The 15,011-nt window shown below is 42.7% G+C and overlaps 1 protein-coding gene across 5 annotated transcripts in view; it reads right to left on the reverse strand.

The window, feature by feature from the left end:
• Scyl2 (SCY1 like pseudokinase 2) overlaps window positions 1-15,009 on the reverse strand; it is a 57,957-nt gene extending 42,948 nt beyond the window's left edge. For 4 of the 5 annotated variants that reach the window (XM_052753078.1, XM_052753077.1, XM_052753076.1 and 1 more), the window contains exons 1-2: window positions 14,798-15,009; window positions 4,074-4,278 (exon numbers count right to left, since the gene is read on the reverse strand). In XM_052753078.1, coding sequence (XP_052609038.1) covers window positions 4,074-4,250 — 177 coding nt within the window. In that variant the 5' untranslated portion in view covers window positions 4,251-4,278; window positions 14,798-15,009. Of the gene's footprint in view, window positions 1-4,073; window positions 4,279-14,797 lie in introns of those variants that run through there. The other variant, XM_052753079.1, reaches the window with a different exon arrangement.
• Between the last annotated feature and the right edge of the window lie 2 nt (window positions 15,010-15,011).

A 15,011-nucleotide genomic window follows, 5' to 3' on the forward strand; every position in this document is an offset into this window, starting at 1 on the left:
TCAAGAAATAAATCTAAATTATATAATGAAGTGTGCAGCCATCTCAGAGCCACCAGGGTGTTTGTTCAAACTCATTTTTTTTTAAGGTTTTTTGAGACAGACTTTCTCTGTAACAGCCCTGGCTGTCCTGGAACTCACTCTGTAGACCAGGCTGGCCTTGAACTCATAGAGGTCCACCTGCCTCTGGCTCTGTAAAAGTATGCAGAGAGCAAGTAAGAGAGATAGCTCAGTAAATAAAGGCATTTGCTGCCAAGACTGGTGACCTAAGTCTCACGTGGTAAAAGGAGAAAATCAATTCCCTCAAGCTGCCCTCTGACTTCCGTGTGCACACACACACACAATGTAATTTTTAAAATGTTAAGTAGAGGCTAGGTATATAAAGAAAAAATTATCATGTTTTAATTACTTAAATTAGGAGCCTTGAAAGTTCTAACAACCCTAACACATAAAGCAATAGCATACCAATTTTAAAGGCTGTATGTATGCATATAGTAAACACTTTTCATTTATACAGTTTGGCACAAAAATTCTCATTCTTAACTATCTTTTTTAAAAACAATTCAAAGATCAGAAAAGCCAATAAAATAAAAATAAATAGTTGTTCCAGAAAACTTCTCATATATTCTTTTTTAGAGTACGTAATATGTTTGAAAAGAATATCTATGTTCAGATAATCATTTTAAACTAAACGTGAAACTCTAGAGACTCAGTTACTATACAGACTCAATGAGATAAAAACCTTAAAAGTTTAGGAGATAATAAATATTTCACTGAATTTTCAAAACTTAAATAGATACTCTGTCCAAATATCTGGAACTAAAGAGAATAACTGTGACAAGGTTGGTAGGGACGTAGAGACTAACAGCTGGTCAAAGTCTACAAGGGTCCACGCACTGAAAAGACTGGTGCAGGACATACAGAGCAGTGCGGGATTCCACCAGAATGTGTCAGGTCTGTGGTGGTTTGAAAGAAAATGGCCCCCAAAAGGAGTGGCACTATTAGGAGTGGGTGTGGCCTTGTTGAGAAAGTGAATCACTGTGCAGACAGGCTTTGAGGTCTCATATATGCTCAAGCCACACCCAGTGAGACAGACCACTTCCTGTTGCCTTTGGATCAAGGTGTAAGAACTCTCAGCTACTTCTCCAGCACCATGTCTGCCTGCATGCTGCCTTGCTTCCTGCCATGACCATAATGGACTGAACCTCTGAACTGTAAGTGAACCACCACAATTAAATGTTCTTCTTTATAAGAGTTGCTGTGGTCATGCTGTCTCTCCACAGCAACAGAAACCCCAACTAAGACAACATCTAAGAGCATTCCAACAGTTGTTAGATAAAGAAAAACTGCCAACCCCATATGCAGCATACACCAATAATCCCAGCACAAGGAAGACAGAGTGAGAAATACTATGGGTTGAAGACCACGGGGTTGCAGACACCAAAGACAAATAATTCAAAACTGTATTTCCATTTGGTTTTGTTTGCTTTGCTTTGTCTTATTGGTCTTTTGCTTGTTTTGTTCTGATTTTGGGGGTTTGTTGCTGTTGTCTAAGACAGAGAACATAAGCTAGGTGGGTAGAAAGGATCTGGAAGGAGTTGACAGGAAATATAATCAAAATGTATTTTGTGAAAAAAGTTAATTAAAAAAAACCAGAAACTATGTCGTCCACATACACTGGTTTATCCAGATACTTCCCACTCCCCAAAGCAACACATTAAGGAAAGAATGGAATAGAGCAAAGCCTCCTGGGAGAAGCCAACTCACACATCATCATCGGCTGACAGCAGGCTGCGGCTCTGGCATCTGTGCCTGGTCTCCTGCTCTCTGAGCAGCAACAGAAGCTTCCACCTCACTTACCAAGGCATTTTAACATGTGAACCCTGACATCAACACCAGCCCCTAAACTCTCTAGTGAGGCATAAGACACTAATAAAAATGTGTTCTGTAAGTCTGGCATGGATTTTCATCTTATTCATAGTCACGGCATAACAATGTGTTAGTCATCAAAGTACACGACAGCACCCCCCAAAATTATACTGCCTAATAATATCCAAGTTGTCATAGTTTATTAATGACACTACAATATTCCCACAACGAAGAAATCAATATTTCTTACAATATATCTTAGTCATTCAGCAATATATGGCTGAAAATGACTACAGTAGCAGTCTGTACTAATGCTGTAGAAGACTATCCATGTACAACTTCATTACGATTTCTCAGCTAGGCCACACTTAGTAACCACTCACTTTTCAGATAGACTTTGTGAGTTGAAAGAGAAAACAAGGTTCAAAACTGACAATTGAAATCAATCATCATTTAAGAGAAAGATCAACTTTGGATCTCAATAGATTTCCAACCAAATGGCAATAAATATTTCTACAGAAATTTAAACCTGGATTTTTGTTTTGTTTTGTTTTTCAAGACAGGGTTTCTCTGTGTATCCCTGGCTGTCCTAGAACTCGCTCTATAGACCAGACTGGCCTCAGATTCAGAGATCCGCCTGCCTCTGCCTCCTAAGTGCTGGGATTAAAGGCATATTCCACCACTGCCCAGCTAAACCTGGATATTTCCAAAAGAAACTGCTAATAAAACTGTAACACCAATTGCAGTACAATTGCCAACAAGCCTGAGGACCTGACTTCCAACCCCAGGACCCACACAGTAGAAGGAAAGAGCCATCAAATACATGTTGTCCTCCACCACAGGGGCACAGCTGCATATAAAAAATAAATAAAAAGTTACCCATATTTCTTAATTTTAACAGGAGCTGGCACAACGGCTCAGTGTTTGACAGCACATACTGCTTGCTCTTAAAGGACTCAAATTCAGTTCCAGTACCCATGTAAGGAGGCTTACAACCACCTGTAACTCCAGCTCCAGGGGCTGTTTCCTCTGGCCTCTGAAGGTCTATGCATTCATGTGCCAACACCCACGGCACAAATACACATAATCAAATAATTAAATAACCATCCTTTACATTTCTAAGAACATCTCCTGGTGTCTTAAGCCAATTTTTTCAATATAACTCATTCAAACTACTCCATTAAAAGTTAATTTGAAAACATTTTAAAACAAGACATATACCCAAACATACAGCTTATTATATCCCACAGCTGTACCTCTCTGGTGGTGGTAAAAGCTATCAGGTTTAACAATACACCCAAATAAGTAAATATGGACAAACAAAATAAAAATTAGAGAAATCTACTTTCTATAATTCTATAGACTAGAAGAGCAAATAACACAGCAACTAGGCTGAGGTACAACTCTGGAGAAGTCCTCACCAAACACGTCTGGAACCCATATTCCATTCCCTAATGCTATTACCCAACAACAAAAGGACTACGTAAGGCATACTTAATGCTGGCAAAAATTAACAGGGTGTTCTGCCAGTAACTACTGACAGACATTAAAACAATTGACAGACTGAGAGTTTATCCTAAAACATACACTTTACTGAATATTATCATCTAACATGCTAACACAACAAATTGCAAGATGATATGCAAACGATGAATCTGCAACCAGGAGACCCAGGAGGTTTGTCAAAGCATTTGCTCTGATTTCATAAAACAAGCCCTGAAGAGTCCACTGAAGACGCCATCAAAGGCTGGAACGATGGCTGTGTGAACTGAGGACCCCAGTGTAGAGCCCACAAGCAACACGGGCCTGCCAGGGGGAGGAGACAAGTCAATGGATGCCCAGAGCCGACTGGCCAGCCAGCCTAGACACCCAGTGAGCACTGGGCTCAACAGGAGGCCCTGTCTCAAAAGATAACCCAGAGAGTGACTGAGGAAGACATGCCATTGCTGACCTCCAGCCTCCTCACACACGTCCACCCAAACCACACACAAAGACGTCATTCAGAACTACTGGCACTCCTTCTTACAATGCCCACATGTGGGTAGAGACAGGCCATTCAAGTTCTAGGGCATCCCCAACTACAGTCAGCTGGAGTATGAGGACAGCCTGAACTGTCTCAGGGGAGCCATTCAAGAACTTTTGGCATTTCTTAATAGAAATTCTGGTATTTGGTATGTGTAGTTTTTCATATTACATTAATAACTAACCTGTTTTGTTGACTTCTTTGTGCCATTAAAAATCTTCCATGCCAGCCCGTTGCCACCACTGGCAATGTGTCGACCCACATCAAATTCTCTAGTGACAGGATTTCCCATAACAGCACTAGTGACATCAGCTGTTACTTTTGTAACAGTACTCTTCAACTTATTAAGCATGGACTCCATGGCTGCAGTACTTGGTAGTTCAAGTTACCTAGAAACACAAAAAGTTACAGAAAAACTGAATAGTTTTTACTTGTCTTAGTCACATATTCATAGTAACTTTTTTAAATGTACCCCTCCCTGAAAAGACCACTACAACACCATATAAAGTTGTAAGTTGACTTTTTTGTCTTCAGAAAAATGTAACCATGAGTAGAAATTTTAGTCCAGAACACACTCACAAGCTCTTAGAAGGCTAAGGCAGGAGAGCTGCTACAAACCGAGGCCAGTCTGGCCTACAGAGTGAGACATGCCTCGGAAGAGGAAGAGGAGAACAATGATATATATTGTTTGTTTTTGCTCTTTTGGGGAGGTCCACCACCCAGCTCCCAAATAGATCACACAAGGAGGCTTATTCTTAATTATAAATGCCCGACCTCAGCATGGTTTGTTTCTTGCCAGTTTTTCTTAACTTGAATTATCCCTTCTACCTTTTGCCATGGGCTTTTCCCATTCTCTTATGTAAATCTTGCTCTTACTCCGTGGCTTGCTGTGTAACAGGGTGGCTGGCCCCTGGAGTCCTCCTCCTTTGGCGGCTACTTTTTCTTTCTCCCAGATTTCTCCTTCTATTTATTCTCTCTGCCTGCCAGTCCCGCCTCTCCTTTCTCCTGTCTTGCTATTGGCCATTCAGATCTTTATTAGACCATCAGGTGTTTCAGACAGGCACAGTAACACAGCTTTACAGAGGTAAACAAATGCAACATAAACAAGAGCAACACACCCTAAAATAATATTCTATGCCAGGCGGTGGTGGCGCACGCCTTTAATCCCAGCACTAGGGAGGTAGAGGCAGGCGGATATCTGTGAGTTCAAGGAACGGTGCCAAAGCTACACAGAGAAACCCTGTCCCGGAAAAAAATAAATAATAATAGTAATACTATTCCGTAACACAACGATGAGGAGCAGGAACAGAAAAACACTGATGGGGGGGGCAGGGATTAAAATGAAAAAAAAAATGTACAAAAGCTAGGGAGATGGCCGAGTAGGTAAACCATGTCACACAAGTCCGACAACCCTAGAACACACATGAAAAAACAGCTACAGTAGAGAGCATCCATGCTTCCAGCACCGCTACAGGAGAGACAGAGACAGGAGGATACCCAAGAGCTCTGGGACAGCTAACTGGGCATAGAGTAAACAAAAAATACCCTGCCTCCAAGAGACAGAAGACTAGAACCAGCCCCTGAGGCTGTCCTCTGGCCACCACAAGCACGCCACAGTGAGCCTTCTCACTCTCTTCCCACCCTCACACCTCCTCCCTCCCTCCCTCTTTCTTGCAAGCCACACACAAATAGATAAGCATGAGGTCATAAAATGTACTTAAAATTTTATGAGACTTTGGCCGGGCAGTGCTGCACGCCTTTAATCCCAGCACTCGGGAGGCAGAGACAGGCGGATCTCTGTGAGTTCAAGGCCAGCCTGGGCTACAGAGCGAGATCCAGGACAGGTATCTCTACACACAGAAACCCTGTCTCAATAAATATATAAATAATGAGGATTTGATATAATTCAGTGTTTTTGATGATCATTTATTAGTAATTACTTAGTAAACAATCACCAGTAACTTTTTGTTAATGATTAACAATTGTTACATTTAACGTTTCTCATTTAAAAATGTAATCTGCTGTCTCAAGGAAGTTTTCTTCAAACTAGAGCATCCCTAAATCTATAATTACAGGAAAGTTTTTCAGAGAAGACATGGGCTTAGTGTGGGAGGCCAGCTCCCACCTTTTGACGGGTTCTTATGAGAGAGGGATAAGAAAATATTAGAGACCTACCTGACGGGAAGAAAGACGGAAACACAGGATAGCTTCAGGAGGGCCTGAATCAATACCCTACAGCCCTTTCCATTTATTCAAAAGGGCTTTTTATAACATGCCAAGGGGGGGGGGGCAAAAGACCTCCCCCTTGAAAGATCAAAGCACACCGCACAGCCAAGTGTAGACCCTTCCAAACACCTGGTCAAACACGCCCATGGTCAAATCATCCCCTTATGCAGCCCTGCTGGGTAAAGCAAGCTCAGATTCTCGGACCCTGAGTAAGTTCTCACTAGGAAACCTCTGTGGGTCTCCACAGCTTAGGCAATTCAAAGTAGAGGTTTCTAACCTAAAGTCAGATAAAGAATTCAGAGAGCGAGCCAGGCATGATGATGAATGCCTTTATTCCCAGAATTTGAGAGGCAGAGGCAGGTGGATATCTGTGAATTCGAGCCAGTCTGGTGTACATAGAGAGCTCCAGGACAGCCAAAGCTACATAGAGATCCTGTCTCAAAAAAGAAAAACAAAAAAGTAAAGAAAAAAGAATCCAGAGAGAATTGGAGGTATCATTAGAACCACATGTTAGACTTTGTTTATTTAAGCATTGAGAGAGAGTCCTCAGCATAGTTTTATAAATCTTTTTTTTAAAAGATTTATTTATTATGTATACAGTATTCTGCCTGCATATGTCCCTGCACGCCAGAAGAGGGCATTAGATCTCATTACAAGTGGTTGTGAGCCACCATGTGGTTGCTGGGAATTGAACTCAGGACCTCTGGCAGTCGGTGCTCTTAACCACTGAGCCATCTCTCCAGCCCTAAATCTTTTTAAATTATTTCAAATTCCATCAGTTTCCTTTCTAGCCCTAAGTATTTTACACTGTGTATTAATATTACTCTATCAGCTGACTATAAAGAAAGAGAAAACAAAGAGTAAGTCTGCCCTCTTCATTTGCAGCACCAAACAGGCAGCATGGACCTGTAATCCCCAAATTTAGAGATGGAAAAATATTTCAAAAAATAATATGCAGTTCTTTTCCAAATTTCATCGAACTATACAAAGTTCCAAGGAACTCAGTAAACCACAGAAAAGGATAAAACACAAAGAAAAACATGCCTAAAACAATCACACGGAGTAACTCAAAATCAGGGACTAAGTCTTAAAGTGTCCACAGAAAACATGTCTCGGAATTTACACCATAAACCGTGGAGGTACAGAATAAGTGAACGAGGTCTGTTCAGTGCTGAAGTACTGCACTGAGGCTGGAGAGGTGGCTCAGATGGCTGCTGCTCCTCCAGAGGACCCAGGTTCAGTTTCCAGCACCCACTGGTGGCTCACAACCATGCCTAACTCCAGTCCCAGGAGATCCAACACCCTCTTCTCTGTGGCCACCAGACACACTTATGGTGCACATACATCCACATTCAGGCAAAACACTCACACATAAAACAAATCTTATTTTTTAAAAAAAGTAATAATTTACCACAAACTACATAGGTTAGGAGAAAAACTTTCAAAAATCAAAGTAAAATAAAGACATCCAGGAAAAAATAACTTTTAAATTCCAATGAAGAGGTAGCAATATCAAACTACGTAAAAAGAAAGATTCATCTATAAGCTGCTTAGAGGAAAATACACTAAAAATACAAAGGTATGTGAAAGTTCAACAAAATGGCAGAGATATACTAATACAGGCACAACAGACTACAACACAAATAGGGCATTTTATAATAACAAAGCTATCAATTCATCACCAACTGTGAGTGTCTATATACCCAACAAGACAGCTTTGAAATAAATGCAGAAAAAAATGGACAGAATTAAAAGAAAAAAAATCCACCATTTTTGTTGGAGACATCAAGAGTTCTTAAGCCTGGCCTTGAGGCACAGGCCTGTAATCACAGCTACCTAGAAAGCTGAGGGAGAGGATTACAAGTTCAAGGCTAGCCTGGGAAACTTAGTGAGACCCTATCTCAAATTAAAAAGTAGAAAGGGAGCTACAGATACAGCCCAAAGGCAAAACACTTATCTAGCATGTAGAAGGCCCTAGATTATTCTATCCTAATAACACTAACACTACACACACACACACACACACACACACACACACACACACACACACACACACACACGGGAGTGGGGGTGGTCTAGCTCAGTAACAGACAGACCAAATAAACAGAAACATCACACTATTAACTCATGACTAGGCATAAAGCTCAGTGGTAGCAAGCGTATGTACCTATGTTCAAGGCCCTGAGTTCAATATCTGGTACCACACAATAACAAAAACTGTAGGTCCTATACATCTCTGTAATGATATTTACCTAAACACTATGGCTCGGATTAAATAAAGCACAACCACACTATACAACAATCTAGAAATTAGATCTCTGCAACTATTTCAGCTCTTAAAATCATCAGATACCATCAACCTAAAAACACACAAAATGTATTTATTGGATACATAAGCAAAATATTTGAAGACCACCAGACTAAAGCAGCATTTGCCTGTATTCTGCTTGCTGTTAGTTATATTTATGCAAATATAACCTACTTTTTGCTATTAAAGATTTGAACTACATAAGTTGAAATAGATTCACTTTCCCTTTTTAATGTAATGCTGCATTTTGTAAGCAGTCAGAAAATATTGCTATTGGCATTATGAAAACACTTATTTGCTGTGCCAAGCTGCTCTCTGTGAACATCTGCTGCTGACTTTGATAAGGTACAGGAATACAAAATCCTATTCAAAACCAACTGATTCACTCTTCTAGCTCTGCCAGACTAGCACCACATGCATGTTCTGCACATCATTATACAGCAGGATACAGACAGATGTAAATGGAAATATTTCTGTTCTTTAGGTGATCAGTCCTGCAGCAGACCAGACTGCCAAGATTCCAGCAATGAATCAGAGAATGAATGTGCCATGTTATAGAAACATTAAGAGGAGCTCAAAAGGGCTGGAGAGATGGCTTAGGGGTTAAGAGCACGTTACTCTTGCAGAAAACCCAACTTTGGTTCCTAGCACCCACATGGTAGCTCACAACGATATATAATTTCAGAGATCTATCACCCTCCTCTCTCTTCCATGGACACTAGGCACATGGTGCATATACACACATGCAGGCAAAATACTCACATACATAAGATATAAATAAATCTAAAAACAAAACATTAAAAAAAGATGAGCTCAAAATGTTTCGGGTGGGGACAAAAAAGGGCAGAATATTAAAGAAAGGACTATTGTGTGTCATGATACAGAAAAGATCATAATGTACACTGAAAATGACAAAAATACTTCGGATGAAAACAAAAGACAGTTTCAAAATCTGATTTGATGTTCAAATCTGAGGTACCTATCGAGCATCCAAACAGAATCAACACTAATTACACAGGCAGGTGTTGGAGCCCACCGAGGTTTCCTAGTGGCTTTACCCAGCAGGACTGCATAAGAGGATGATTGGACCACAGGCCTGGGTACCAGGTGTTTGGAAGGGTCTACACTTGGTTGATTCTAGCAGGGGGAGGTCCTTTTGCCTCGCCCCTTGGCATTGTTATAAAAAGCCCTTTGGTATAAAGTTCTGGACTTGCGGGTTTTGACCCAGGCCCTTCCGAGGCTATCCTGTGTGTCTCTTTCCTCTCCTCATCGTCTAGGTATCTCTTTCTAGCTAAATATTTCCCACTTTTCCCTGCTCAAGAGTACCCTGGTTGTAAAAGTGGGGGCTGGTCCCCCACAGGCAGGAGACACAGAAACTAATCAATCAGTTATTATTGAAAAACCCCTTATGTGACTGATACCATTCGAAGAAACTGAGGGAAGGGGAATAAAGGAAAACGAACTATGAAGGATTCATTCTTCAGACAAGTGATAAAATGTTACATACTTGACATGCAGTGTTACAGAGCAAAGTCACAGGGGCCAAAGACTCCCCAGAGTAGAGTTAAAGATGTTTGCTTTTAAGGCATGCAGCAAGGACTAGAGAATGGGAAGGATATAGGATAAAAACAAAGCCATTCAGACAAAAGCAGGAAGAAAATGTGGCAAAGGACACCAGAAAGTCCAGACTACCCAGAGCAATGAATGATATGAACAAAGGAGGTTCTGAGAAGTCACAGAAGGCTCCCCGGCATTGCGTAGATGACTAATCAATTCATCCAACAGAGCAGAAGATACACTGGGTGGAGGCTGGGAGCATGGGAAGGCTGGAGAGACCTTCACCATGTATTCAGAGATGATACACAGTTTAGAAGGCAAAAAACCAAGAGAACCAAGGAAACTACAGGTGCAAACAGAGACAAAGATGGCTAGCTACATAGAAATGTCTTTTATAATTATGAAATAACTACGTTATGCAACTTTGTTACACTTCACATTTCAAACTGTTGAACCAAGGAAACAGCAGTGAGGAAGAACAAAGAAAAGATAAACAAGTTCTGCTTAGAGTGACAAGAACCTGGTGACTTCTTCACAAAGGACGAGACAAGGCCAGGACTCCCAGTCTTCACCTTCAATCCAGTTCCAGACTCCAAGTGGAGAAGAGGCCATTTACCAAGCCAGGGCCTTTGTGTAACTGTTGGCAGGGGAGGAAGAACTCAATTTTGGATCTGTGTAATTGTGCAAATGACAATGTAAGGAAATAGAGGGGTTTTGACATAGAAGCCCCAAACTGAGACAGGTGTCTGCACTGAAGGGAAAACTTTAAGCACCATGAGTAAGCACAGAAGCCTGTTGCCATGGGAAGGGTCATCCAAAGAAACTCAAGGAAAAACACACGGCCGGGCGGTGGTGGCGCACGCCTTTAACCCCAGCACTCGGGAGGCAGAGCCAGGTGGATCTCTGTGAGTTCGAGGCCAGCCTGGACTACCAAGTGAGTTCTAGGACAGCAAGGACTGTTACAAAGAGAAACCCTGTCTCGAAAAATTAAAAAAAAAAAAAAAAGTGTGCAGTGCTAACCTGGTAGAAACTTGACCCAGGTAGGTTGGATCTTTTCTAAAAATGATAGCTTTTCAATTTTTATTTGATTAATGAGAAGAGAAATGAGCTGATTTTTTTCCTAAAAGACAAAATTATAAATGAGAGGAATGTTTGTTCATCTCCAAGCCATTTCTTCACATCCACTAAGATGTCACCTGAAACTCAACCATCTTCCCCCTGCCACTTAAAGCTCAGTCACTATGAATCTGAGTGAAGTAACTTCAGTCTTGCTTCCCGACTGTCTCCCTCTACCATCTGGCTTCAATGGAACCAAGAGGTCAATCTGATGTAACACTAGACTGCATATACACCTGGCAAAAGTGGGTAGCATGTTACACAGGGAATTAATTGATCATGAACACTAGATACAACCAAAAAAAGTAATACGTAAAATTACATTATGCTAGAATAACTCTTACATCTCAAATAACTAGAGTCCTTTACTGCCCAAGAGTATTAAAAACTACCATTAGCTTGCATTTTTGTTCAATGTATTACAATAAAAATGTTACTTAAAATAAATTTGACAATTAAAATACTTGTACTTACACAGTGTCGGGAGATGAAAGCAAGGGAGGGAGAGGGGAGGGGCAGATGGAAGAAGGGAAGGAAAGGAGGAAGAAGAGACAGAGAGAGAAACCCATCATGCCCAGTGGCAGAAGGATCAGGAGTTCAGGTCCTGTCTCAGCTAAACAGTTAAGTTCAGGGCCAGCCTGGTCTACATGAGAGCCTTCCTAAAAACCTAAGGCTGCCAAACTTGACCCAAGTTTCATCCCTAGGACCAACATGGTGGAAGAAAATAACCAACTGCAGTAATTTGTCCTGACCCCAACATGTACACCATAGCACAAGTACCCACACAATGCACATACCAAATCAATGCAATTTTTAAAAAAATTCTGTATAAACTTAAAAGAAAGGGGACAGGAGGGAGGGAAAGGAGGAAAGGAAGGGGAAGAAGGGAAGAAAGGGAGGGAGGGAAGAGGGAGGAGGGAGGAGAAGAAAACAGAAGGAAGGAAAGGGAAAAATCGAAGTGTAAAGTAGCACAATGTGTGAAAATGAACTCGTGAAACACCTAAGAGTTCCACAACACAAGGGTTCCAAACTGGTAAACATCTAAATCCCTGGGTAACCGAACACATCCTATGGACTGTCCCGACTCTAAGAATAGAATCGTAAACTGCAGTGTGTAAGCTGCACTTAGAGCATCTGGGCCTTGATCAAACTCTCTAGATGACTCTGACACGCAGCAATGTACGAGAATCGAGGGCTTTATGTATACAATAGCCAATACCAATGCTATTACTCTGTGTAATGGTTACCATCGCTTGTCAACATCACTGGACCTGGGGTCAACTAAGGTGGGTATGTGAGGGGATTTCGTGGAAGAATGAACTGTGGGGATGAAGACTGTCCCCCTGGAGTAGGCAACTCCTTCCAGCAGCAGCCCTGATCTACAGAGATCGGAGGGAGGGTAAAGTAGGGCTGACTTTCCCTGCCCACTTTCATGCCTCGCAGGCGACTAAATCTACCCTGCTGCTGCCACTGCTGTCGCCGTTCCCTGCTGACAGCAGAACCCAGATTCTTCAGCCTCCCAATGGAGACTGAAGGAAGCTGCTCTCCACGAATATTCCAAACCTACACCAGAATGGGCCTACAGATATGCAGCCCTGGGGACTGAACAGCTACCAGGTTAGGTACTCTAGCATGCATACGGCCAATGTTGGAACTGCCCAGCTACTATTGAGGAAGCCAACCTAATAATCGTCTTTATAATATACTTTGAACCCCAACTAATACATTAGTCTACCTAACCTAATTTCTAATCTTTGAAAAGGGAGGGAAAGTCACCCACACTTCCTAATGACTGCTGTGGTTATTAAAGATAATAATACAACTAGACTACTTAGTACATTTCTAGTGCACTTAGTAAGCACTCAGCGAATTCACTCGTTTAACAAACATTCATGCCATATCAGGAGATGAGGGACAAAACTACAGGAACCCTGAGATGGTGTCCTGAGAACACCTAGTGAGGAGAATTTATACTGATCAAGTCTCCCTGAAGTGAACAATATGATAACAGGCATTAACCGGAAGCATAGGAAAAAAAGAGCATCTCCAGGCTCTCGTGGTCACTGCTGGGAAGTATAACCAATAGCCACATACTGGAAGGAGGAACAGAAAGACAAGACAGTAGAGACAGTGACAAGGGAGGAAAAGAATGCCAAAGGCAGTTGTAGAGATGAAGCTGGAAGAGCACACAGAGGGGACAGCTGTGCAGGGCTTTACAGAGCAAAAATTTTCCAGGTAATTCTAGAACCAATGAGAAGAAGCAATTGGGATCAGATCTATAGTTTGAAAATATCGATTCTATCATAGAAACTCCAAGAGTTAACAACTCTAGATGCTAGAGACTTAATGGAGTGGGAGAGAAATGATGGTGCATAGAACTAGAAGGTAATGCTTAAGATGAAGACAATGAGAACTCGAGAAATGTTTAAAAGGTAAAGTCAATAGGATTTCATAGGAAATGGAGAAATAGGCATGATAGAGACTTGACAGATTTCAACTCCTATAGAAGGGGATAGAAACACAGTAAGAGGACCCTACTTTTTCCTTGAGAGGATAGATCACAAATTTCAATTACGTCAAAATAGTATCATTTCCAAATACAGAATGGATTTGTATGGCAATGTCCTATTGTGTGGAATTACAACACATGAGTATTAGTTGTTTACGGCTCTTACAGACAAAATGAAGAATTTTCCCACATGAGTAAGGTATATCTGAACAGAATAAAGCCCCATATCTTCAGTTGGGTTCCTTTCCCTTACACAACCCCCTTCTCCTCCAGCCTTTATTAAGGAGGGAAAAGCCTTCAAAGACGAAAAGGAATCTTTCTAGCAATCACCAGTCAGGCAATGGTTGACTGACTTGCAGCATTTTTGTTAAATTACTTCTTCCAAACAGAGTCATACTACGTAGATAACTTAAATAAAGCTTTTTAAAGTGTCACCACACAATCCCTGGATTTGATGTGCAAAAACCACAGCTGGAACTTACAATCAAATCACTTGTAAGTCGCTGCCCTGGAGTCTCATCAATCCTGTTAGAGAGGTAGATTTGGTAACAGTGGTGGCCTTAATTACTGATCACAGGGAACGTGTCCAGTTGAATCCCAAGAAGTTTCTGCAAGCTTTATCTGTCTAAACCTTTATCCTTTCTCTGTAGCTTAAACAAACAAGCGCACTGGAGCCCCCGATGGGGATTTTATTCTCACAAACCTTATCTGCCCCACCCACCTCACACACAATAACCGTCCAGTCCAGAAAGACAACTACCGTCAGAGAAGGGCGAGCGGAGTGCGGGGGGCCTTAGTTGGTGACCCAGGTTACCAGAACCGAGTCTCAGAAACAAGGGGGCCTGTCTCACCAGTCCCGGTGCAGTGTCCAATTTCCCAAAAGGATAACGAGATCTCCACCGCGGAAACCCGAGCTCCTGCTCCGGCTCGGGGAACTCTCCCAGGGGCCGGCGACCCCGGCACCGAGTCTCCCGTCGCCCGAAGGCCTCGCCTGGAGTCACCGGCCTCTGAGATCCGCTCCCTCCTGCTTGTCGCTACCTGGGTCGGTCTTCCCGGGCCACCCACCGCCGGCCCGCTCGACCCGGCCCGTCACTAGGCAACAGTCGCTAGCCGCGAGGCTCGGGGAGGCCGTAGCCCACTTGCTGGCCGCAGACCCGGGTCGCCCGGCGCCCGCGATCGGTGGGTCACTCACCTCGCAGCCGGCTACCTGGAGGGGCGGTGCTGGGGCCCGTCCCCCGCCCGCTCCCTCAATGCCTCCGGGCTGTGGCTGCTCGGGCCGCGCGCCTGGCCGCCACCGAACGCTTACTCCATCTCCTCCGCCACTCCCGCGGCCGCAGAACCCCGAGACCGAGGAGTAAAGGGGGAAAGGGAGGGAAGGGACCGGGGAGGAAGAGCACCGGAGGGGA

This window comes from Peromyscus californicus, unplaced genomic scaffold (assembly GCF_007827085.1).
Source record: "Peromyscus californicus insignis strain IS unplaced genomic scaffold, ASM782708v3 Scaffold_24__1_contigs__length_46423439, whole genome shotgun sequence".
NCBI lineage: Eukaryota > Metazoa > Chordata > Mammalia > Rodentia > Cricetidae > Peromyscus > Peromyscus californicus.